Here is a 27,885-nt window from a genome sequence, read left to right as displayed (position 1 = left end):
AATAAATAAAAAAAAAATTTCTTTCATGCAAAATGTTATGATATAGCAATTTCATCTTGTTTTGAAAAACACTAAACTGTTTTAATGCCGGGTAGCTAAGACCATGTAGATTCCATATGGGGAGGAAGTTAGAATGGAGATATAAAGCAGATGTCAGAAGGAAATGAGCTAGAGAAGAAAATTGAGACAATAATTTCATCAAAATGATGGAAAATGTGAAACTATTACCTGTCCCATTATCCTTGGCCTCAAACATGCACAGTGTAGTTTTTAGTTCATTATTTAATTTAAGATATTATTCGTATTCGGTGCATATTGAATTGCTCCTTTTCATTGTTTGTTTTTTTAATTCTTGTAGGTCCAAAGGGCCGTCAGCTAATCACTAATTGGGGACCAGCTGCCTTCACAGAGGCTGAGTTGAACCTGCGGGAAAAGAGCTGGCAAAAACAGAAAAATAGTGCAATGCAGTAATCTATTATTTCATAACAGATCAAAGTTTTACACTGTTGTGACAGGCTACACACTGGAATAAAATGCTATGGACATGTTCATTGTGGAAGCAGAACTGTTTTGAAAATGTTATGCAAAGGAGTATTTTATACTAAAATCTTAATGTGTTGGAACCTCAAATGTATGCTGGCACACAGAGCAAAGGACAGCTTGTTTGTAGTTGATATGAAGTTCTGTTAGACTTTTCAATAAATATTGTCAAGTTAATTTTAAATACATTTAAAGTTTGCTTTCAGCATTCTGTAATTTTTATACTTGGCTTGAAACTGATTTTTTTTTGCTTGCTTCAGTTCTTAGCTGCACTGTTGTATTAACTTTGCACTGAGCTGGATGTGTGACTGATTTGATTTAGTTATGTAATTTTGTTGTGTCATAGGATAAATTGGTTTTGTTATTAGTTTTATTCACAGCACTAATCTCAATTCACAATCTTTTACTCTCCATTAGAACTGTAACAAAACAGTCAGCTAAGGCTGTAGTGTTCACAAAATGTGATGCTGAATGCATGAAGTACAAATTTGCCCAAGGCACTCCAATCGACAGCTATCCATTTGCAGGAAGAAGAAAAGAAATCCTATACTTTTTTAATAACTTGCCTTTCATATTCACAATGTCATTACTGATGTAATTTGCCAAAAGACCTTTGTCTGGCAATATTTAACCTGTTTGATGTTCTGTTTAAGGACAGCCAGTGCAGATATGATGGGCTAAATGGCCTGTTTCTGTGCTGTAATAATTCTGGTTTTTGTTGTGTACTATTTGTATCGAAAAGATCGTAAATGTTCAGATGACAATGTATGATTTTCTTGCATAGCTCCTTATTTGTTTTACAAGTGATACTTTCTAAACCTTAAAATAACTAGGCTATTTAAATTAGGATTGATTTAAATAGAAGTGTCAATAATAACGGATATTATGAAAATGTGCACTGAACAATTGGACTTTCTTGCAGATTAGAGAGACTGGTCCAACATGACATGGACTTAGTCATGCCAAAAATTTTACCCGGGGTAGAACCTGTTAAAAACTTTAAAACTATTTGCTGAGTTGGGATGACTTGGAAGCCCTTTAAAAATGGTGGACAGGTGCTGCATCGGGAATCCCTGACCCCTGTTCTGGGCTGTCTGATTTTCACCAAGGCCTTTTAAGGTTGAAGGTACGGGTTATGGACTTACCTCCTGCCATCCTAGTTGACTCCAGCTTGTGAGGCATTTTCAGCTCCTTTGTAATTGTTGTGGAATTGGGAGTTGGAATCGTGAAGCACAGACTGTACCAGGAAACCTTTTAAAACATAAGTTCAAAAAGTCCCTCAAATGCCCGAAATGCTAAGCTGTGACATTTTTATGCTGTTTGGTTCAAAGAACCCTATAGTGCAAACAGGATGCTGTTTCTAAAAATACTTCTAAAAAGATTAAATCATAACTTGGCAATATTTTAAAAAAGACTTTTTTTTACTACGAGAGTAAAAGTGCTGATCCATGCCATTAAATGTCTCAATAGCAGAAACTACGGCATTTGTTCTGAAAAACATTGTCTTATTGAGCTGTCAATAAAACAATACTTTCCCCAGGATTATCTGTTTCAACAGTTTAATGGAATCTCAGCTAAGTTGCATTCTTGAACTAGTGGTCCATTGGTTCTATACAGTGCATTATGAGCCAATGGATCTAGAAGTACCATAGGGATTACAGGGGTTGGGTGCAGGGGTATAGTATGCCATGGAAGCAGCTGGGAGAGTGTATATGGCCTGAGAGCCTTCACCTTTTTCATTAGAACAATATGCATGACCCTATGGCACTGAAGTTGCTCTTTTAAACAACAGGCCTCAGTGCCTTTGACAGCCTCCAACCACATTCCTAGGTGGGCTTGCCCAGCTGCAGCCTCACCCCCCATGAAGATGTGCAGGCATAATTTCCCAAGGCATGCACACTATGCTTGGAATTTTTGATTCCTGCTACGTCTCAAAGTTAAAAATCCAGACTATTGCCTTCAATAAAAATACTGAATTTTATGCAGACATTTAGACTGTAGCTTCATTTTTTGTGTTTCATAAACATTTAAATTTACTTGTTTAATTATAGTGATGGTATAATTATTCCACAAAATTGTTTGAATGAAGCTAATTAAAATTTTAAATTTGAGTTGGTTTTTAACATGAGCATATGCTTTTATATGTGTCCAAACAAAGATTAGGAATTAAAAGCAAAAACAGATTTGGCCATTTGCTTCATTACTTGTGCATTTTACACCATGTTTTAATGCCACTATCCCTTGAAGAGAGACTTGGCAAAATTCATTGTTCTGTTCAGTTGAAAATTAAACGTATCTGTTCTACTGATATCCACAAGAGGTTTTGAGCAGCAGTAGCATTGATTAGCATGTAATTTAATTCTGCTAGCTATTGTTTTCTTTATATGCAGTCCCTGATCAATGTAATTAGGTGTAGATAATTAGATTGTAGAGATTATCCAATCACTGACCTTTTGGCCTTTTCAGCACAGTGTTATTTGCAGAAACAAACCACCTTTGTTTGCGTGAAACAAACATGGAATAACATCCAAATTAAATACAACAAAATTGTTACGTTGTGGAAATATCCACTTTGGAGGAAATGACTAAGTTGGGGCAGCAAGTGGCCAAGAAAGATTCATTTATATTAACAACAGGTCATAACAAAGTTCTGTCGTAGCTTTCTTTCATTTAATAAATCAATTGGAAATTATTCTGTCAAAAATTTCATGAAGCATTGTTAGTTGGTTAGATTGCTGAGATGAATTACAAGGGCCATGTTCTTGACCCGATGTCACGGCATTTAAAGAAATGCACTGAAATATATATTTGTCAAGCTGGTGGCTCAATCTTACAGTACAGGATGATCACAGATTCAACCCATCGTCTGCATTGAGTTAGCTGACCCCTGTCTCTAGTGTCCCACTCCTGGTGACTATCTCATTGGATGAGGCTTAGTCTCCTTTAGATATTCCCCCACCCTTCTTCATTGGGACATGTGAACAGTAGCCAAATGGACAAAGTATCAGGGCACAGCCATCCCTCAAAGGAGAGAAAGGGTTTGCAGGTTTTATTTAGAAAACTGAATCTAGTTTCTTTTATAATCTTCTAATATACATTAATGATATTTTGTACAGCCTCAGTAGATTCCAGGGGACATGTGAAAGATAAAGCTTTTGGGACTCAATTATTGTGCATTTGAATAATTAACAAAAATAACTTGTAATATCTATGTGAAACCAAGTTGAAAGTTGTGTTGAGCTTGCTAAGAACATTCAATACTATGATAATTTTATTTAAAGAAATATAGAAAAAAAAGTGTATAACTTCTGCAACTGTTTTTGTCTAGAAGTGACATATTTAAAAGTTAATGGTAATTTGATTTTTAGACTTTGTTTAAAAATTGTCATTTTTGAGGTCGGCTATTAATTTTCAATTTGTCTTTTAACAATGGTTTTGTGCAAACTTGTGATACAGCTCCTGGTTAGTTTTCTTTCATAATTCCATGCCTTGAACCACTATTTGAAACTGGAATCAATTGTTCACCTTATCATCCTAAACCTAGCTGAGATCATTAAACATCTGAATGGCTGGTGTTTATTCATGATTAATGTGTAGACATTTATCTAAAGTGCCAAGATTAGAGTAAAAATTGCTTTCTGCAGTCGCTTTACATTTTACTATTAATGTGGTCAGGTTAATATCACTGTCAGAGATTTGTAACTACTGGCAAGTTGATATTTTGCAACCAGTTGTAATTCAGCATTGAAACAGTGTTAGTGACTAAAATAAAAATGATATGAACTTAAAAATTTCAATATGGTTTCTCACTGTAATGTACAATACCACCTCTATCCCAGACATTGCTGTTTTTCACTCATGAATATAATCAGATATTAATGCGAGTGTCCTGTAATTTCATTAATTTTGTATTTATAGCTGTGGGAGTGCCTGATTATATCTGCTTGTCATCTCTAGTACACTTCTATCCATTATTTTAAAGAACTATGAGCCAAACAAAGTGCAATAGAGAGGGAGCGAGATAACTATTTAAGTTGTTCCAGTACTGTACTGTTCAATTGTGTGTACATATACTATATAGGCCCTTGGATAGCTATCCGAAATGGGAAGCTTAAGTTGGCAGATGTGATATTTTTTCCTTCTCTCTTTTGTACGAGATGTTTTATCAATAGCCCATTTCAATATTCACAAAGACCTGTTCAGTGTCTTTCAGTGGACTTCTAAGTGGTAAGCAACATTCGTGCTATACAAACTTCCACGCAACAATCATTTCCATCAAATGACAGTCTAAATATCCTCCATCCTGGGGGTTACCATTGACCAGAAACTGAATTGGGCCAGTCAAATAAATATTGTGATCATGGGAGCAAGTCAGAAGCTGGGAATTCTGCAGTGAGTAACTCACCATTTGTCTCCCTAATACCTGTCTGCCACCTACAAGGCAGAAGTCAGTAAAGCACTCTGCACTTTCCTGGATGGGTGCAGCTCCAACAACATTCAAGAAGTTTGACACTATCCAAGACAAATTAGCACGCTTGATCAGCATCAAATCCACCGCCATTGTCTCTCCATTACTGACACTGTATCAACAGTGTGTACCATCTATTAGATGCACTGCAATAACTCACCAATGTTCTTTCAACAGTACTTTCCAAACTTGTGACCTCTACCACATTAAAAAGGACAGGGGCAGCAGATGCATCGGAACACCGCCACCTTCAAGCTCCGCTCCATGCACCATTCCAACTTGAAACAATATCATCATTCTTTCACCGTCACTGGGTTCAAATCCTGGAACTCCCTCCCTTAGAGAACCATGGGTATTCCAAGAACTGCAGCAGTTCGAGAAAGTAACTCACCTCCATCTTCTCCAGGGCAAAGAGAGGTGGTTAATAAATGATGGCTTAATGAGCAACACTCATGAAAAACTAAGTAAATCTTTTTTCTTGAAATTATAGATACACCTCTTGCATTTCTACAGTTTGTTGTACGTTTTGAGTTAACAAAAGATGTTTAAGGTTTCATGTTGATCATTGGTAAAGTATTGAATTACAATAGGGGATCAAGTATGTGGCTGTATATGTGTGTGTGTGTGTATATATATATATATATTATATATACACACACACACACACACACACAGATGTTGGCTCAACACAGGCAATAACAGGTAAGTATACTGAACTGTTTTGATCTAATCTTGATTCCTAGTTAGTGCTAAATTGACCAATCTCCTTTAGTATAGTGGAATTGACCTCAGAGACCTGGGGAAGAGAGAAGGAAGAAAACTTGGGGTTCTGATCACTCACTGCTGGAAAGTGTATGAATGGACATTGGGAAAGAATAAGGTCATTAATGCCTTCCGTTATCCACTAATTTGATGCTCACTGACTTTGCTGGCTACATGCTTGGCCAAGATACCAGAGGCTTTCTGGTGCTTGTGAAACTATTGCAAATCTGTTCAAACTTTCTTTTTTAAAAAAAAGTGTTACAAAAATAATTACTTACAATTAAGAATTTTGCTGTCAAGAAGATGGATATAGGTGGAGTGCTTCAGTATTTAGTCTTAAGGCCGTTAATGTTTTTGAAATGTAATTAATGATTTTGTCAAAGGTGTCCCAAAAGCAAAAGTAGTAACATTTCAGCAAATACAAAGATAGGAGGCCCAATAAATGTTGGGATGTGATTAACTCAAACTGGAAGATAAAAGAAAAATACTGCAGATGCTGGAAATCTGAAATAAACTCAGGAAATGTTGGAGAAACTCAGTAGGTCTGGCAGCATCTGTGAAGCGAGAAAGAGTTAATGTCTCAAGTCCGGTATATTCATTTTGCCCTCCTACCCAGCCCCTGACTACTTGCCCATGCACTGTTCCATTTTCCACATACCCCCTGCACTGTCCTGCTCCCATCTCTCCATTCTGACCTTGCTTTCACCACATCATCCACCACCTGTTTCTCCATCATCTTCACTCCTGCCCCCATCCCACCATGCTTCCCTCACTCCCATTCATCTGCCTTCCCCTCATCAATTCTGTCTTCACAAATGAATAATTAGAGTACGTCGTCAAAGCTGTCAAAATTAAATGTGATCAGTGTCATGTCATTCAGTATTTTTTATTTGCAGGGAGTGTTGTGCCTATTATTTGACTGGAACATTTGAAAATGGGTGAAAAACTTGGACAATGATAGCGATGCCAAGGTTTTATGATAGTGCTATTGCCAGTAGTCTGCATTGCTTTCCTTGTTTGTAAAAACCTTCTGATCTCATTTCAGAGTAGAAATCGGAATTATAAGCCCCCTTCCAGTTAACCTGTTTTCCAAATCAATCTATTCAGAGACGTTATTACACAGCTCCGGAGCGGGTAGGATTTAAACCCAGGTCTCAGTTTAAGGGTAGGGACACTACCACCGCCACTAGAGGGTCCCTTTGCAGTTTAATGCCATAAAGTGAAGACCTGGCCCAGGTGAACTGAATGGTGAATCAGCTCTTCAGCAGGTGGGGTTAATCAGATTTGTTCTGCTGCCTAATTCCAGTGAATTCTCACTTGCTGTGGTAGTTGAGGAACCTGTTTTGACCGTCATGCAGTGTTCAGCTCTTGGTTTCTTTATTACATCTTGGAGTTTTATGTTTTCAAGAACTACATCTGCACTGGAATACGTGTAAATTTCAGGAAACCTTCAGCATAAGGACAGGAAGGAAGGAAGTGGAGCCAGATTTTACCAGTGCGTGAGTCTTCCATTGTTTTTCTTTTAATTTCATTAAGTAGAAAACCCAAACAACACTGTGGATACTAGAACAAGCTGTTTTTTTGTTGCAGTTTGAAATCTAAGCAGCAACATGGCAAAATAAACTAAGGAAGTAACTTGCTTGTTTAGAACAAAAACACTTTTTGAGCTGTGGTCGGAAATGCAGAGGGACTTTTCCAAATATGTAAATCATTTATAGTGTGACAAGTAAAAGTTCTTCCCAGTTAATTTCATACTTCTTTTCTGCTCCAATTTGGTTGAAGTTGATATTTGTTTTTAGTTCTGCCATCCATCCAGCTTAATCTAGTTTTGTGGAAACTATTCAATCCTGATGTGGGACGAATGGTATACATGATGGTTGAGAACGAATTGGTTCTAGACTAAGCTGAACTAGACTAAGCTGAACTCTGGCTCTGATGAAGCTGGCAAAGGAAGTCAATTGGATATGGTAAGGATCCTGACAAGTGCTCATCTTTTTGTGGGTTGATTGGTCCGTATTTATCGTATGGCACAGCATTAATTTCAAGAAGACCAAGGTAAACCGGTAACTAGAATCAGCTGTGGTTTAATTTCTAGCATACCCATTTCTGAGATTTGAGCATAATCTTGATTGTCACTCCAATGCAGTATTGAGGGAATGCTGCACTGTCAGAGGTATTGTGCTTCAGGTGAGGTGTTAAAACTGAGCTCTCGTGCCCTTTTGGGTGAACAGAAAAAAACCCTGTGGCACAATTCAAAATTGACTGTGGAGTTCTCTCCAGGGTCCTGGCCATATTTAAATCATGAATAAAGGGGGTGGGGTTATCTAATTGTTATTGTGTTGTTTGGTTCTGAAAGTTGCTGTCCTTTGGAGATCCATGCAGGTGAAAATCAAATTGTGCATGCTGTCCCCCTCTCCCAATTCCCATTGATTTCAACTTTTAGGGCTTATTGAAATGCTACATTTGAATGAATACTGCTTTGATGTGTCGGGCACTCTCGTCTCACCTCTTCAATTTAACTTTTTGTACATGTGGACCAAGGCTGTAATGACATCTGCTACTGACATGATGGGCCTAAAGCACTGTAATAATTACGATTCTGTGTCCTTGGTAGAACAATAACTTAATGTCAGTTAATGCTGAGTAGGTGTCTTTTGATAGCATGTCACTGACACATTCCATCAGTTTGACTGTGTAGACTGATGGGGTAGTAATTGGCAAATTTGGATTGGTCATACTTCTCGTGCACAGCTACACACCTACTGTAGTTCTGTTGTCTAGCCAATATGTGGCTCCAGACATCGCTGACTTTTAACTGTCCCTGAAATGGCCTAGTCAGCTGTTTTGTGTTTAATGAGGCAGTAGAGAGAATACAAAGAATGATAAAATCAATCAAATAACATTCACATTAAACACAACAGCAGATATGACAAAAGCTGTTTAATTTGACCCTGCAAACTCCTCATTATGCCTTGTACCAAAATTGAGAAAGCTGTCACACAGAGCCAACGCCCTAACATTGAGACAGTATGAGTATCAAACCTTGCCAACCCACAACCTAGTGCCACTGGCTGGACAAACCCACCAGAGGTGGTGCCATAATAGTGTTAGGGAGTTCTCAATATTTACCTAAGAACAGATGCTGAAATTTAATGTGTTCCTATGTCATGCAATTGTATAGTTGATATTTCCCAGATTTGGTCAAATCATTGCATCTATTTTGGATTGAATACAATTGAATTATTTCCCCTTGTGCTAGTTTAGTGTTCCTCTCCAGTTTAGCAGATTAGTTGTAATAGACATGCATGATGGTGGCAGAGTAGGACATTCAAGCCGGAGCTTCTCTGCTCTACCCATTCTCTTTTCTTTTCAACTGTTTCAACTAATGACTTTGACTTACCTGGAGCAGAACGGGGGAGCTGGTGAGTCCTGGAGCCGAGGGGAAGTGAGTCCTGCAGCAAACTTACCTTGGAGAGCTGAGAGCCAGTGTGGAGTGGACTGGAGGCTTAGAGCGGAACGGGGACGGTTGTTGGACTGGGGTCTGGTGTGGGCGGTCAGACACATGTGGAAGCCCCTGTGCTCAGCTACTGCAATTTAATGTTTGTGTAATTTGTTTACATGACTAATGACTATCCTTTTAACTGTTGTCTTAGTTCTGTAAAGTATTGAAACTACTTTTTCTTTTAATCCTTTTTTTGTATCTAAGATTTGTACCTAGGTACTTGTACCTAAGATGGTGCCATAAGAGGCGACATTGTGAAACTTTACACTGTACTCCTGTATGTCTGTATTTGAGTACACATGACAAAAGGATAGTCTATGATTGCATATGGAGATTAATGGTATCACTGGTTGTAAAAAGATTTAATCAACTGACTTCAATGAATTCTGAATAGTTAATAATTATCTATTGGGATGAATGAATTGTTTCTAAGCCCAACAGTGCCAATCTACCCTTTGCAATCCTCTGAACCATTCAATTCAATGTAAACATGCCACACTACTGAACAGAAATTATAAAATAACAAGTTGCTTGAGATTCACAGCATTACAAGTTACAGAGACAACAAGGTGCAGGGCTGGATGAACACAGCAGGCCAAGCAGCATCATAGGAGCAGAGAGGCTGACGTTTCGGGCCTAGACCCTTCATCAGAAAAGCTACAGTTGGCCCTGAGGTTGTAGTTAGAATATACCAGTGATTCAAAAACATGCAGTTGAATGCAATACCAGCTGGTTGCTGTAGCTGCCAAATGGGCTCACTGGCACTTCACACGTAGCAGGAGACAGAATGACTGAGTGCTAACATTTTGAAAGCAAGAAAAACTCTTTGAAAAGCATTTTATTGTGCAGGTACTGTTCACTCCAGGAGAAGCATTGTCATACATACTGGCACTTTACATACTGGCTTAAATTAGCATTAGCAGCTACCGCTCCTTCACACTCAACTTGCTAATATGTTTAGGTGAAAAGTCAAATTATATCCCTGGTGTTTAGTAAGTTACATTTACATTGAATCTTTGACAAGGAAAATGCTCTAAAAGACTTGACAAATGTCATTAGACAAAAATCAATGCTGAACGAGGAATTAGGAGAGCTGATTAAAGCTTTGCCATCCTTTTTTTTCAATGGAAGTTTAGGAAGGGAATTTCACAACACAGGTCTTAGACTGGAAGTGTCACTGTGATTAAAAAGTATATGTTTTACTTTTTTTTTTAAGAGATTGTATACTAAACAAGTGGCATATGTATGTTTGAACATGTTTAGTAGTTAATTAGGTCAGTCTTCTCTGGAACTATTATTTTAAACCATATGTGTCAAAGGGCAGCTAGTGAAGGCTTCCTGGAGAGTCAATGGAGGTTTGTTCAAACACTGGAGTTTTACAAAGAAGAGAGAAAACATTGAAGTATGTTAGCTTGCTTTTGAGTTTAGGCTTGATTTTTAGCTTAGAAAAATGAGATGGGAAATTTTTTCTTCTATTCGAAGGAGACATGATTTGGGTCAGATGCAAGTATAGTTTCTCGCAGAAACAGAGATCAAAGCAGCTAAGGGAATAACCTCGACGTAAGGGAATCAGTTTGTCAAAACTTTCAGAATGGGAGTGAGGAAGTCTAGGTTCTGTGCTGTGAGACATCAAGGGAAGGGCATTTTTGATTAACTGTGAAGCGCTGGGGAGCAGATAGATTCTGTTTTCTATTTGAAAGCTTTTAAACTGTTATATTTAGCTTTTTTAGAAACTTCTCTTGTATGAACTCCTGTTTTGTGAAAATCAAATCTGTAGCTTTGTGTGCTTGTTTCAGTGAAAGACTGCCATATTAGATCATATTTTGCTTTCTAAATCTATTTTGAAAATTTAACGTATTATAATTTAGCCAGATTTCATTCTGAGATCTGGTTTGTCAAGTAGTAACATCAGCATGGATCATAATACCGTAAATAGTGGAGCCACAGGAGATACCTTACAATCCTCTACTCTGGTTATTTTGTAACAGATAAAAACAGAACATGCTGGTGGAGGATAATGTCATTGGAACAGATGAAAGAGATGGAAAAACTGGGATAATGGAATCTTTATGGGAAGCAGGATATGAGGAAATGTAGTTGAGGTAACAGAGTTGGTGAGTTTGTAATGGATATTGGTGGACAATCAATCCTCAGAAATGGAAACAGAATCCCTAGCCTTTGGCCTGTCCTTGCAGGCACAGTATTTATAAAACTTGTGCAGTTCAACCTCTCGTCAATAATGATTCTCAGGATGTTTGATAGTGGGGAATTCAGCGATGGGATCACCATTGAATGTCAACAGGCAATTTTAGACTCTCATCATCGCCTGGCATTTGTGTGATGTGAATGTTATTTGCCACTTGTCAGCCCAAGGCTGGATATCATGCGGGTATATAGCATTTGGGTATGGACTACTTCAGTATCCAAGGAATCATGAATTGGGCTGAACATTGTGCAACTGTCGATGGACATCCCCACTCTGACCCTATGTTGGAGGAGAGTTCAGTGACGAAACAGCTGAAGACTTTCCTTAAGAAGGATCACAGAATTTTTTGAAATTCACTGAGCATTTCAATCCGGTTTAACAGAAGCATAATGACAATGACATCCCTGCAGGTGTGAATGGTTCATCTTATGTTACCAAAAACCTGCAAGATTCTATGCCTCTAAACAGCTCTTGCAGCTACAGTATTGATATGGCTAATCCAGTTCAGTTTCTGGTCAATGGTTTAACACCCCCCCAGATGTTAATAATGGTAGATTGAGATGTTAATGCTATTGAACATCAAAGGCCGACGGTTAGATTCTGTCTCTTTGGAGATCAAAAGATAAGAACAGTTGGAGGCCGTTGATCCTGTTACCATGCAATCCGGTCATGGCTGATCGAGCAGACTTTTACCCAATCCATCCCCAAAACTCTGTCCACCATTGACAATCAGACATCTATCAATTTCTACCTTAAACATACCTAAGGTCTGAGCTTCACAGCCCTCGAGAGGAGAGAATTCCAAAGATTCACCACCCTCTGAGTAAAATCATTTATTCTCCACTCAGACCTAGGTGGTGTCCCTGCCTCGAGTCTTCCCAACCAAGGGCAACATCCTGTCTATCCCTTTAAGTATTTTGTAAGTTTCAAAGAAATAACCTCTCATTATTAAACTCTAGAGAATACAGGCCCTGTTTTCTCAATATCGCTTCAGACCGTCCCACCATCACAGAACGATCTAATCAATCCCCTACACAAGTGAAGTGAGCCTTCACTACTCCTGTACACAACTCTTCTTCCAACTGAATGGCTAACATTCCATTAGCTTCCCTAATAGATTACTGCACCTGCATGTGAATCTCCAGTGACTTATAAACAACAGCACCTAAGTCTCTTTTGTACATTTACACTTTTCCACCTCTTACCATTTAAGAAATATTCCACATATCTGTTCCTCTTACCGAAGTGTGTAACACACAATTTTTGCCACATTATGTTCCATCTTCCATGTTCTAGCCTATTCCCTAAGCCTGTCCAAATTATCTTGAAGCTGCCTTACACCTTCACAACACACATCCCCACTTAGCTTTGTAAATTCAAAAATTTGGAAACATTACATTTTTTTCTTTCATCATTAACAAGATGAGGGCTTTGCTGGCTAGGCAGCATTTATTACCCAGATGGCAGTACAGAATCAACCACATTGCTGTGGGCCTGGAATCATATGGAGGCCAGACCAGGTAAGGATGGCAGTTTCCTTCCCTAAAGGGCATTAGTGAACCAGGTTGGTTTTTCTGACAATCAACAATGGACTCACAGTCATCGTTAGATTCTTAATTCCAAATTTTTTTATTGAATTCAAATTCCACCATCTGCTGTGGTGGGATTCGAACCTGGGTCCCCAAAACATTATCTGAGTCTCTAGATTGACAGTCAAGTGATAATATCACTAGGCCATCACTTCCCCTTGAGTCCCCACTTTCAAATCATTATTATTTATTATGAAGAGCCAGGGGCCCAAATACTTATCAATGGAGTACGTAATAGTCACAGTCTGACAACATGAGACTGACCCATTTATTTCCTACACTGTTTTGTCTCTTAGCTAATCATTAATCCGTGCCAGAACATTATGACCAGTCCCATGTGCTTTATTTTTTCTAACTAGCCTCCTGTAGGGGACTTTATCAAATCTCCAAACATGAAAAATCAAATCTCTTTAACAGTATGGATAGAAGGGATTATAATCCAACCCTCACTTATATTCCTCCCACTCTGACCTGTAGACCACAATCAGTGAAGGTAGACAACTGCATGTCCTCCATGATAACACTCGACTGAAGCCTTCCCAAGGATACGTTCTCAGCCCCCTACCGTACTCCCTGTACACCCACGAATGTGTAGGCAAATTCCAAACGAAAGCTATCTACAAGTTTCCTAATGCGACTGTGGTAGGACGGATATCAAACAATGATGAGTCAGAATACAGAAAGGAGATAGGCTTGGTGATGTGGTGCAATGATAACAACCTCTCTCCCAATGTTGGCAAAACTAAAGAACTGATGATTTTCTTCAGAAAGAAAGGAGGAGAACACGCCCCCTTCTACATTAACAAAGGGGAGGTTGAGGACGTTGAAAGCATCAAGTTCCTATGAGTGACGATAACCAACAACCTGTCCTGGACTTCCCATATAGATGCAACTTTCAAGAAGGCACAACAACGCCTCTTCTTGCTCGGGCAGCTTGGGAAACTTGGCATGTCTATAAGGACCCTCACCAACTTCTACAGATGCATAACTGAAAGCATACTGTCCGGGTGCAAAACGGCCTGGTATGGCAACTGCTCTGCCCAGAACCATAAGACACTACAGAAGGTTGTGTGCACAGCCCAGACCATCACAGAAGCCAACCTCCCATCCATGGACTCTATTTACATGTCTCATTGCCACAGAAAGACTGTCAACATCATCAAAGACCCCTCCCACTTCAGTAATGCTCTCCGACAACCTCTACAGTCAGGCAGAAGATACACACGTACCAGCAGGTTCAATAACAGCTTCCCTGCCATTATTAGACTGATGAATGGCCTCTCTAACTTCAATTAATGCTGATCTTGTTAGTGTCGACCTTGCCTCATATGTGTCCTGTGTGGCATGACCTGTATTCTTTACTCTGTCCAAGTTTTTCTTTCACCCTATGATCTGTATGTCCTGCTTACTATGATCTGCCTGCACTGCCTGCAAGCAAAGATTTTCACTGTATTTTGGTACATGTGACAATAAATCAAATCAAACCCTCATCGCTGTTTATCAATCCCAATATAATTCCCATTGACTCTAGTTTTGTTTGGGTTTCTTGCTGCCATAATCAGTCAAATGTAGTTATGTCAAGGAGGTCACACTCAACTCACTTCAGGAATTCAACTCTTTTGTCCATGTTTGAACTAAGGCTGTGACGAGGTCAGAAGTTGAATGGCCCTGGTGGAACTCAAACGTCGGCATTTCTGAGCAGGTTATTGCTAAGCCTGTGCTGTTTGATAGCACTGTTGATGACACCGTCCATCACTTCACTGATGATTGAGAATAGACGGGCGATAATTGGCCAGCTTGGATTTTTCCTGCATTTTGCATACAACAGATGCATGGCAATTTTTCACATTGCCAGGCAGATCTATTTGCTTCATTCACTTGTGCTTGTTGAAAATGCCCAGTACCATCTTGGATTTCTGTTTGTTTGTTTTTTAGTATTTGACATGGAAAAGCAAATTATACTAGTCTTCATCACGCTGTTTGGCATGAGCATCACATCTTCTTAAGAATCTAGAATATCCAGAGCAGGCCAGGGTCAGAATAGACAAACAATGACCAGTATTTGGCAAATTTACTAATTAGACAATGCTGCATGAGTTTGTCATCATCTTCAGGAGATGACTGACTGCAATACTGAAAGAAGAGAGATACAAAAGTTGCTTTCAAACTCTGCTGTGGCACCAAATTTCAAAATTTACACTTGCTAATGCTGTGTTTTCCCATGATAGCAACAGCAGCCTCCATAGGATCGAATACTTATAGAATAGCAGGACCTCTCTCGAAGTGGCCCTTAGTGATGCTCTCCATTGCACTGTCACTCCACTGTTTGTAGCCTGCAATGAAAGGAGCTGACCTGTCTCCTGCTTGCATCTCTCTCCATCCCACTCTCTCTAGGCCCTGCTGTTAAACCAGCACACTATCCTTCTAAATTGTGAACATATCTGTCGATCTCCTATCAGATCAGCTGGGCTTGGACGATTACAGCCATAACTCAACACTTGTGAAATTTAGCTCAAGATCCATCCGTGATCATGAAGTAGTAATCCACTATTCATTTAGTTTAAGGATTACCACCACTTTTAAGAAAGAAAATCACTTTTAGAAGGGAGTAAAGGATGCAGCATTGTTTCCAGTTGAAGTTTTAAATTTTTTTCTCCTGTGACCCAAACATCATCAAATTGCAAAACAGCATTTAGTGCAGATAAGTATATAACCACAGTAAGCGGTTGTATTCAAACCCAAGTCAAAGGTGAACAAGTCACCGCACTCACCCTTGCGACTTGATGCCACTCTCTAACTCGGCAGATTTGCTCTTGCCCTCTTCCTGTCTTTGTTACATCTGTTCTGCATCTAATGCAGGTTTCTGTCTGGGAGTTGCACACTGCATCTATATGTGCAGCAAATATGCCCTCTGCATGTCCATTGATCCTAAATTCAGCTGCAAGAAAATCATGGTGGGATGTAGGTTCATACCAAGGTGGCAGCTTGTTTTAAAGATTGATCACTCTTTTAAAATCTAGTCATGTTTGTGTTCAGCATTTAGATTAACTGTAGAAGTTATCTGTAGTTTCTTTTAGGCTCAATAGTAAACAAGCTGTGTAAAGTGGTACCTGCAGATAAGTAGGTAAATCCCAGACAAGACCAGCAAATTGTTATAACCTGGTTAAAGATCAGTAACTTTTTTAATCTTTAAAATAGATAAAAATTGAGATTAAAGTTTATCTCCTTTACAATTACAATTCTCACTTTTGAAAGCCTTGAACCTCACTCCATGATGGAATGCTCAAAACGGCTGACCTCTTGGCGTTTGATTTCCCACTCCCCCACCCCGCTAGATTCATGAGGCTGGACTTCACATTTGCAGCTGCACTAAGCTGCACTTCCCCCTAGACTCCTGTCAATTCTGATATTTCTCACTTGGACCAAGGAATGTTACTTGTGAACTTAGTCACCCCCAGCCCCCCACATCCCCTCATTACCACCACGACCACCATCCCCCCATTCTCTGCTACATTGAACTATCGATGGCTCCATGGGCTTCTTGGAGACCTAACCCTCTCCAGCACAAGCACCTATGACCTCCTGCCATCCTCCCAGTGCCTCATTACATCTCCCGAATCCTGCCTTCTTGGAGACTGCAGACAATAGTGCCTTTACCTGAAGCCTTTTCCCTTGGCTTCTAAGTACCTGACCAGCAGCCTGAAGATGTAACCTTCTGCATTGACTACCTCAATCAACATGGAATCATCATCTCCGACTCAGACTAAGACTGACTTTGAACTCGCGTTCACAGTCTTGAACTGATCTGGGTCACCTATTAAAACTCTCCAAGAGAGTGCTGCACATGTTGCTAGGCAGCAAAAATGTTTCAAGCACTGGAACAGCTTATGCTTAAATATTCTTATCTCAGCAGGCTGCCAGTCCACACAGCACAAATGGATACAAAAGAAAAATTATCACAGTACTGCAGCCAGTTATGACCAGTTCCCCAGCCAACAGTGCCGACTCAGTTCTCTGGAATTTTAACCAGAATAAATACAGGACATGAGGGTGCCACCTTGTGGCACAATGGTACTGTCTCTACTCCTGGACCTGGAGGTCAGGGTTCAAGTCCCATCTTATGTACAATGATATCTCTGAACAGGTTGATTATGGAAAAAAAAAGTTGCAATAAAATAAATACATACAGGACGTGTTGCAGATACACGAAGGAAATTGGATTATAATGGCATCTTTTGTGAGTGCAGCAAAACTGAGTGCTTACTGTGGGAATTTGGTGCAAGGAGGGTGGTGGCATTGTGCTGGTCTGTTATAAAAGAGGAGTGAGTCAAATAAGTGGTTGAGGAGACTGAGACCTAAGAACTAAAGCCTGGAGGCATTAAACAGGTAATTGGTGAGTATGACTTTCTCGCTCTATCTATCAACTACAACAGCAAGTTAAATTGGTATTGGGAAGATGCAAGTGTCAGCCCAGATTTTATAATGACCAGATGGTCAGTCATTTATTTTGTGTGTTGGGACTCTGTGGAATCCCAAATATAGCAGACTGTGTGGGAATTGTCCCGGAAATTGAAGATTCTGATGGGAAATTCCCTTACACCTGGAACCCTCTGAAAGTATCCATTTAATTCCGAGAATTCGGAGGGTTCCACTGATCTTAATAGTTAAGATTATGTTAGATAATTAAGATCTAATTCCTAGAGCCTAACTGCTTGGTAACTATTAAACTGACCCCTCAACTCACCATTCACCTCCCCCAACTACACTTCCTCGGACCTTTCAAACCCATGGCCACTTCCATATAGGAGGACGAGGCCAACAGATACGGGGGAACACCATCACCTGCAAGTTCCCCTCCAAGCCATTCATCATCCTGATTTGGACATATATTTCCGTTCCTTCTGTCACTGGGTCAAAATCCTGAAATTCCCTCCCCTAGGGCTTTGTGAGTCAAGTTACAGCATGTGGTCCGCAGCGGTTCAAGAAGGCAACTCATCACCACATTCTCAAGGTAACAAGAATCACCCATGAGCAAATGAAAAACCCCTTACACCACGAGGACCCTAATCCTGCAGCCACCTACCATTGGACCTGATACCACCTCCCATCCAGAAGCTGACAGTCCCCCACCACCTCTTCCCCGCCCCTCCAACATCTGATAACCCAGCCTACCCTAAATGCTTTATAACCTCCCTGAGGCGCTGACCTTACATTTAGTTTACACACTTCTCCTTTCACAGGACCCGTCAAAGTGGCAATTTGGCTGTAATGTTGCTCCTTGAAAAATCTGGTCTATTATGTTCAAATTATAGCAAACATTTATAGTTAAGATCATAATATAAAGATGGATTATTGATTATTTCTAATCTATCCTAATAAAAATTCAAAATAACTAAGAAGAACACTGACAAGGCAGTTGTGTTGCTTCTGTACCACGTGGGAGCTGGTGGAGACCAGTGGGATCTACAGTAACCACATCTGCACTCGGTGTCTGTAGCTCAAGGAGTTTTGGCTTGGAGCTGTTGAGCTGGAGTTTAAGTTTTGGTCACTGCAATGCCTCATGATGAGGGATTAATACCTGGAGACTTGGTTCCAGGAAGTAGTCCCACCATTTGGGATAGTTGTTTCCAATTTTTGAGGGAAAGTAGATGTGACTGTAAAAGAGGCAGATTCAGGGATCCAGAAAGTAGCAATGGAGGATGTTCCTGCAGTTAATGTAAAGAAAAGCTGGGACTTGAGGATGAGTAAACTGACCATAATTCCTCTAGTAAAAGGAGCTATTCAGGTGGGGATAATAAAAAGGAATGTAGTTGTAGGGAATCTCTCGCTAAAGACTCTTTAGTTCAGCCAAAAACATGAGTACCAAAGTCTGTGTTGCTGACCCTGTGCCAGAGTTAAGGACACCAGAAGAAAACTTCGATTGGGAGGTATAGGATCCAGTCATTGTCATCCATGTGGGAACCAACAACATAAGTAGGACTGAGAAAGACGTTCTACCGGGGAAGTATATGCAGTTAGATGATAAATTTAATATTACCACCTTGTGTTTTATTTTTGGAATTACTACCTGAGCCACAGGCAACTTGGCCTAAGATCTATTCGATCAGAATTAAATGTGTGGCAGGGTATTTGAGACATGGTTATGTGTAATAAGACAGAATTAGTTAATGTCCTCTAGGTAACAGTGATCATAATATAGAACTTCATGATCTGTTTGATTTACCTTGCACGATACGTTCTGGTCTGAGCCATAAAACAGGTTATTTTTGATATAGTGATGTTTAATGAGAGTTAATGAATAAGCTCCAAGTAAAGTGACCATAGCAGATTTTCAAGTAGTTTGAGGGTGGGCAATGAGAACCTGAAGCTAATCTTAAACTTAAAGGCATCTACCAAGGTATGAAGATTGAGTTGCCAAAAGGGACTGGGGAAAATAAAATGTGAGATGGTGGAGAAGCAGTGGCAAACATTTTTATGGAGCTATTTATTAACACCCAACAAAGAGAATTTCCATTGAGACAGAAAGACTCTACAGGAAGGAAGCAGCATCTGTTGTTCAATAAGGATGGTACCAAAAAGATGTTGCTAAGATTAGTGGTAAATGTTAAGATTGGTAAAATCCTATAAATTAGCAAAGAACAACAAAAAAGAAAGAGTAAGTGAAGTATGAAGGAAAACTAGCAAAAAATATAAAAATGGACATTGAAAGTTCCTGCCTTCCAAAAAATACACAAAGCCAGCACACCTGAACATCCCATCATATCAGGCAATGGGACCCTGTGTGAGAACCTCTCTGTGTAGAGGGCATCTTGAAACGCATTGTGCAGGGAACCCCCAGTTTTCAGTTATGACACTACAGGTTTCCTACAGAAACTCAGCACCCACGGATCAGTTGAGCCAGGAACATTCCTCATCACAATGGATCTTTCAGCTCCCTAGACCAGCATTCCCCATGATGACGGCATCACTGCAACAGCCTGAGTACTCAATACCACCAACTGCCAATTTTCAGACACCATCCTACAACTCGACCACTTCATCCTGAACCACAACGTCTTCACCTTTGACAACCAGTTCTTCATCCAGACACACAGAACAGCCTTGGGGACCAGACTTGCTCCCCAATATGCCAACATTTTCATGCACAGGCTCGAACAAGACTTCTTTGCTGCACAGAACCTCCAATCAACGCTATATTTCAGATACATTGACGACATTTTCTTCCTTTGGACTCATGGCGAGGAATTACTGAAATAGCTACAAAGCAAGATCAGAAAGTTTCATCCCACCATCAGACTTACCATGGGCTACTCTTTAGAATCAGTCGCATTCTTGGACACACGCATCTCCATCAGGGACAAACACCTCAGTACCTCACTCTACCGCAAGCCTACAGATAAGCTCATGATGCTGCACTTCTCTAGCTTCCACCCAAAACATTACAACAGCCATCCCCTACGGATAAGCCCTGTGCATACACAGGATCTGTTCGGATGAGGAAGCGCGAGACGGACACCTGAAGGTGTTGAGGGATGCCCTCGTAGGATCAGGATACGATGCTCAACTCATCAATCACCAGTTCCGACATGCCACAGCAATAAACCGTAACAACCTCCTCAAAAGACAGACACTGGATACATCCGATAGAGTACCCTTCATTGTCCAATGCTTCCGAGTGCAGAAACTACGCGATGTTCTTCGCAGCCTTCAACACATTATCGATGACGCTGAGCACTTTGCAAAGATCTTCCCCACACCTCCACTTCTCACCTTCAAACAACCGCCAAACCTTAAATAGACCATTGTTTGCAGCAAACTACCCAGACTTCAAGACAACATCAACCACAACACGAGACATGTCAGATCTTTGACATGGACACTATCGTCACACACATCTATGAGGTGAATTTATATCTTTTTGTTCAAAAAGCACACAATTTATTGACAGTCAATGTGCTGCTTTATAAATTCCTACTTTAGAAGCAAAATCGGTCTGACTCCAAATCAAAACTGATTCTAAACAAGGCTTCACACCTAATATGCATTGTCTGACCTAAAATGTCACATCTTCTGTACACTGATAAAACCTTTTTAGTTCTCTCAGGACAATAACTTGATGGGAATTTGGGGATTTACATATACATATTAATCAATTAAAACCTTGTAACTGATTGAAGATTTAACAGCATCTCAAGTTTGTTTAATATGTTCTGATCAGTGGTGTGACCCTTTGATCTTTTACTTAAATTGTGTCTGATACTACCTCTCTCACTAACACCTGAAGGAGGAGAAAGGCTCCGAAAGATTGTGTTTTCATATAAACCTGTTGGACTATAACCTGGTGTCATGAGATTTCTGACCTTGTCCATCCCAGTCCAACATCGACACGTCCACATCATGTCGACAAATGTACAACAAGTAAAGGAGCAGTTAAAATGAACATTGGTCTTTTTAGAGGTGAGAATAGGAAATTAATGTTTAAAAATTTGTTTATGGGATGTGCATGTCACTGACCAGGTCATTATTTATTGCCTGTCCCTAATTGCCTAAAGGGCAGTGAAGTGTCAACCATGTTGCTGTAGATCTGGACTTGTGTGTAGATCAGACGAGGTAAGCACAGAAAAATTTCTTCCCTAAAGAACATAAGTGGACCTTTTTTTTTAAATTGATGATTGATAGGGGTCACCATTAGACTAGGTTTTGATTCCTTATTTTTATTGATTTCAAATTTCACTATCATCTAGGGGAGACGATGATCTAGTCGTATTATTGAGGAGCTACTGATCCAGAGGCTCAGCTAATGTTCTGGGGTCCCAGGTTCAAATCCCACCATGGCAAATGGTGGAATTTGAATTTAATAAAAATGCCTAGAATTAAGAATCTATTGATGAACGTGAAACCATTGTTGACTGTTGGAAAAACCCATCTGACTCACTAATGTCCTTCAGAGAAGGAAATGTAACATCTACAGCTGATCTAGCTTACATGTGACTCGAGATCCACAGCAATATGATTTGACTCTCAACTGCCCTCTTTAATGGCCTAGCAAGACACTCAGTTGTATCAATCGCTATCAGGGACACACAATAAATGCTGGCCAGCCAGTGATCTCCACGTTCCACAGTGAATGAATTAAAAAAAAAACTGCCATGATGGGGTTTGAATTCATGTTCCCAAAACAGTAACCTAGGTTCAGCTTACTATTCCAGTGGTATTACCATTACACTGGGCCTGAAACAACATGCTAAAGGACTGACTGAATTCCACCTTTTACCCTAATTAGCATTTAATCCTTCAATGTATTTAGTTGATTTTTAATGTAGACTAGTAGTGATTTGTAGTTGAAAAAAAATTCCTGTTCTCGTTTAAGACTAAAGTTTGCTATTAGTTATTTTTAAATTGAATCACAAATTTAAAATGAGGCCTGCATACAGAATCACTTATTCTTAGCTATGGACAACTTTGTTGAAATGCCTTGTATGTGGTCTTGATAATTGACTGACTGTTGGCATTGGACCAACACAATAATTTATACATTTATGTTCCTCCTTTGGATTGACTAGTCGGATATGGCTAATGGAAAACACCACTTTGTGTAGCCACTGCATTGTAGCTGTGTGAGGTGGCTTGCTTAAGCTGATGCTAAAATCTTTTAGATTCTTGGCTTCTCCAGGGTAATTTGAGTTAGTAAGTTTACGATATGAATTTCAGTAACAGTTTCATTTTAACATCTTGAAAAAGATATTAACAGTACAGTTGTTTAACTTTGAAAGTTTCAGTTTAAAGTTACTCACCAGACTTCATGTTCTGTAGCTGGCAGTTTTCAAGATCTTTATCACATGGTCTAGACCCGAAACGTCAGCCTTCCTGCTCCTCTGATGCTGCTTGGCCTGCTGTGCTCATCCAGCTCTACACCTTGTTATCTCAGATTCTCCAGCATCTGCAGTTCCTACTATCTCTCTAGTCCGTGACCTTGCTTCACTTCCTGTCCCTTTCCCTCTTACCCTCTTCACCTCCTGCCTCTGTGACCCCTTTTAAACTTTCTAGTGTTTTTTTCCTGTTCTGGCTGCCATTCTCAACTTGCACTGAAGTCCTGGGCTCCACCTGGTGGCAGATGTTGTTCAGCGCAGGTAATTCTGCTTGCACTGACGAGTTCCTGCCATTAGATGGAGCGTAGCATGATTGTAATTCCAACATGTGCTATATATTGCATTTATTCTGTTTTTTACGTTATCTAAAGGATATTTTGTTTATGAATAAGAGCATTTAGGTATGTACATGTTGCAACTGAATACCTGTTTTAAAGTTTTTTTGGCCGAGAAAGGTACTTCAGGACCTAGCCGTACAATGTTTCTTTTGGTATTTAGTGATTTTTTTTTTACTTTGCCTGTTATTTCTTCTAGGAGCACAGTACTACACATGTACGATAAAGTATTTCACCCTGGACCCTCTGTGAGCTGTGCTGAGGGTCAGAGATTTGGGCCAGATATATGGGACTCATCTTGAGATATTTTCCTAATCAGAAATTTTATCGCACATCCTCTGGAATAGATGGAACTTGGACCCAGGTCTCCTGGTCCAGAGGTAGGGACATTACCATTGCATCACAAGGGCACCTAGGGACTCGCCTGGATCCTTTCCCAGGAAATGTTAGGCTGATGAATACCCTTGACTCTGTGACTGTGCTAAGCACCACAGCTATCAGCCCCTGCTCCCAGCCACACTGACCTGACTGCCTACTCAAGTCTCAAATCTACTTTCCCGTCATAACCTTCAACTCCCTTTTAGTTCACTAATTTGTCTAACTCAGCCTTGATTATATTCAATGACAGCCTCCACTGCTCTCCAGGCTAGTGGAATTCTAAAGATTAACAGTCCTCAGAGATAGGAAATTCCTCATTTCCAACTTTTTTTTATAAAGCTATACCTCCTAGTTCTAAACTTTCCCAAGAGCAGGTGCATTGACTCAGTTCGCAACCTGTCAAAACCCCTCAGAATCTTGCATGTTAAAATAAGAACACCTCCCTTTTTCTAAACCTCAATGCGTAGAGGCCTAACCTGTTTAACCTTTTTTTCTAAGACAACTGTTTCATCTCTGGGACTAGCCAAACGAATCTTTTACCTGCCTCCAATGTAAACATCTCTGTTCAGTAAGGAGATCAGAAGCGTATGCAGTGCCCAGTACACTTGTAGCCAGACCTGCCAATTTTATGGCCCCTCTTCCTTACAATAAAGACCAACTCCATTTTCCTTCCCAATTAATTGCTGTACCTGACTTTTTGGCACTCATGTTTGAAGGTGCCCAGGAACACCGAAAATGTTATAAGCGTTAGGGTGGGAACCTACAGAGGGGATTCTTGGGATGAATAGGGAGTAAATTGTGCTGCATTGTGGAAGAGGGAGGGTGATGGTTAAGCCACAAGGGGCTGGATGTGTGGGTGGATTACTGGAGCCTGAAAATATTAGAGGGTGAATAGACACAGCAATCTTGTCGTTCTTGAACATCACAGAATAAGGAGATCCAAATGCTTGGGGTCTTTCCACGACTTGTCCTGTCATTTAGTGCCTTCTGATACATCCGTGCTGGCTGTTAATTCCTTTCATTCATGCTCCTGTGTTAAAACATTTAATGATAGATTAATGGGCAGAATATCACCAGGTGGTGAAGAGTTTCCCAATATATGCTCTTACATGCCAGAAGCAGAGTGTTGGAAAATCTAACCTTTCATGAGCTTGCTGCACTATTAAAGTTTAATAACTTTTATGGCATTTGTAGTTATTCCCAAATGCTGAATTTTCCCAAAGTGGGAAGCAATTTAAACAAATTTCTCAATCCTCAATGGATAAGAAGAGAATTTTTTTTATTACTTTTCTGTAGAAGTAGAGAAGAGTGCTTTATGGCATAAGCAAATAAGTTCTTGATAATTAGATTCTTTGCAATCATAGGTGCTGCAGCTGTTTGTATTTGGAGGGGTCACAGTATTTGGTAATAAGTCATGGAAATGTTATGACTTGCCTGAACTAAAATTTTGCAGATTCCATTTTGATGAAAGACTGGGAGTTGGTGGAGATGGTTGGGGGAGGGGGAGTTGGATGTTGTTAAGAAGAAATGAAACACTAATGTTCTCAAAGGATCAGGAATGTCAAGTCATATGAATGCATGATTTGCATGCTGGGAAATACAGCATGTTGTTTGTTCTCAGTAGAACTGTGGTTATTATTCTGCCCATATATGGTGAAGTGAGGTTAAAAAAAATGGCCCCAGCCACGAATACTATGAGATAAAAATTATGGCTTAAATCGTAGCCCAGCAGAGAGAGAAGTAAGGTGCCAATACCAAGTATCCTGTCTTAGGTTCCAATGTATCAATCAGCTGAAAGCAGACTTTAGACTTTGTTTGACATCTTTCAATTGAATATAACTGTCATAATAGTAGCAACAAGGGGAAAGAGTAAATTGGTAAAAGAATATTTTTGAATTGGGTCAAAAATTGGAAAGTTAGAGTTCACATTTCTCTGTCTCTGCAGAGATCATAAATATGTTAAGATATAAAACAATAAAACTTCTCATTGTTTTAAAATTTACCATAAAGAATACAAACTTCCTGAATTCTGGTGTGGACTGATTTGTAGTAAGGTTGATTGTTAATCCATCTGTAAGATGAACAAGTAAAAACCATGGGCACAAATACCGATGATTCTCATCAGTCTAGCTTAATTTTAATGTCTCTGGCAGGCAACAGTGGATTGGGAGAAGGGAATGACCACCTTGAATTGATCAGATATGCAAGGGGATGATGAGTATGTGAGAGTTCATGCTATATGGGCAAACAGGAACTAGGCCAGGAGCAGCTAATTACTGTCTCATCCCCTGCAATAACAGGCATTTAAAGTAATAATTCTTGCTTTAACTCTTTAAAGAGTGACCTAAATTTCTGTGAGAATGTATTATTTGTTTACTGGCTCTTGCAATATATGAGCTACCTCTGATATGAACTGTTATTTCTATTTCTACCACATGATGGGGATGTTGCATTGTTTTATACATCAGGATCGTTGCTGTTTTGACCAACAACTCCCCACCCCCTCTGTTGATATTCCAGTGGTTGGGATATTCCTGGCTGTGAGCCAATTGATTGCTTGTAATATTTATAGAACTAGTTTTTGAAATCGGGGACTGTAGTTGGTAATGAGCTTTTGTGTAGAATTGGTTAATGAGGGAACACATCATGCACACATTAAATTATGGGTGATTAAGATTTTTTCTATACTTGGCTGTATTACTATTGATGATGGTGCTGCTTTATTTGACATTCCAATCAGCATATTACTGGTGTCATTGTTGCTACATTAATGATACAACAGCTTTGTAGTTTGGACAATTAACGTTACTGTTCGAGATACTAGACTACTCCCTTGTTGAACTCTCATGACACTTTAGGTAAAACTTAATTGTTCTACTTTATTGCAACACTTCTTTCGAAAGTTGAGAATTTATTTGAAAAAAAATAATATAAATGTGCTGAATTGAAAAATGTTACTCTACGGACTAGACTCGTAGTTCTCTCGTTTGTTGTGCCTTTGTTCGAACTTTGGCAATTGAACACATTTTGTTCATTCATTGTCACTTTTTTAAAATGCTCCTTTGTACTTAAATCCACGATGGAAAGCCTAATGCACTCAGATTTGTTAACTTTGTAGCTGTTTAAAGTTAGTGGCATTAATTCTGGATGACTATAGTTTTCATTTCTCCGGTTTACTAATTCTGGGCTAAATAGATGGTTTCATTGCAACTTTCAAGTCAACTAACCAATGAAGAAGTAGTTGTGGGGGAGGATTTTTTTGATATTGATTATCATTTGTGTTTAAAAATAGCAATTGTTCTGTTTTCCTAGAAATGCAACATTTTTTCCTTAAACTGTAACTTTTACAATCTATTATTAGTTGTGCTTGAGACATAAGTCAACTGTTCTTGAATTACTAGCTGATGATAAAACAGCACTGAAGTTGTTAGATTGTACGGCCTTTCCATGGGTTAAAATTGCACCTGGACTACAGCCTCATTCAATCTGCACCAGATTTGTAAAATATCTTGGAAACTAAATAGGCTAACATATTCGGTTAAATTATTGTACATTCTGTTCACACAATATTTATGGGAAGTACAATGATGTATTGCATTTTTGACATCATTATACATTCTTGGATGACCGTACAATGAAAGGATTAAGACAGTTATTTAGTTGCAGTTCAGGACAGTTGGGAAAGAAGGGTTATTTCTAAAAATTCTTAAATTATGGATAAATCTATGATATGCATTCATTAGAAATCACTCGTGTCAACACCACTAATCTGGTATAATCATTATTGAGTAATTTCTCTATTGGTTCCTTTCCCTACGTGAACACTTTCCTTTCTCCTCACTATCATGTGGTTTTATCAATACCAGCTGCTGTTCATTACTTTGGCAAAGCAGCCGGTCTCTTTGTGACAATAATGTCAGCATGCTATTCAGTTCTGGAGGACATCACTACCACAACCAATCCTACCCATGTATAACATTGCGTCTGCACATTTTTGGCATGGTTTGCAAGATAACAGTTCTCAACATTGAATATTAAAATTAATTGCTCTCTTGCTGGCATTGACTACTTCATGTATAGCCTGGAAAATTTACTGTCTCCTGCAGAGCTAAGCCACGGGGATGTTAAATACATAAAAAATTTATAAATCAGTTCTACACTAAGTGATAAGTTCAGTTCTCAATTCCTGCGATGGCAGGTCTGATGTATGAAGGCAGACCTAGATTGGTTAGGACT

General features: G+C 39.5%; 1 protein-coding gene and 1 long non-coding RNA gene across 2 annotated transcripts in view; one reads left to right on the top strand and one right to left on the bottom strand.

Annotated features, from left to right (window-relative positions):
- swap70b (switching B cell complex subunit SWAP70b) overlaps positions 1 to 4,337 on the top strand; it is a 107,308-nt gene extending 102,971 nt beyond the window's left edge. Inside the window, exon 12 of the mRNA XM_048607108.1 lies at positions 359 to 4,337. Coding sequence (XP_048463065.1) covers positions 359 to 471 — 113 coding nt within the window. The 3' untranslated portion in view covers positions 472 to 4,337. The remainder of the gene's footprint in view (positions 1 to 358) is intronic.
- LOC125485230 lies at positions 235 to 22,966 on the bottom strand. The gene is made up of 3 exons (XR_007263967.1): positions 22,862 to 22,966; positions 1,686 to 1,791; positions 235 to 437 (listed from the first exon to the last, which is right to left on the bottom strand). It is a non-coding gene; the product is annotated as an uncharacterized LOC125485230 (long non-coding RNA).
- Between the last annotated feature and the right edge of the window lie 4,919 nt (positions 22,967 to 27,885).

This window comes from Rhincodon typus, chromosome 17, assembly GCF_021869965.1.
Source record: "Rhincodon typus isolate 14 chromosome 17, sRhiTyp1.1, whole genome shotgun sequence".
NCBI classification, from domain to species: Eukaryota; Metazoa; Chordata; class Chondrichthyes; order Orectolobiformes; family Rhincodontidae; genus Rhincodon; species Rhincodon typus.
Note: the sequence above shows the minus strand (reverse complement) of the source record. Positions and strands in the feature narration are given on the sequence as shown.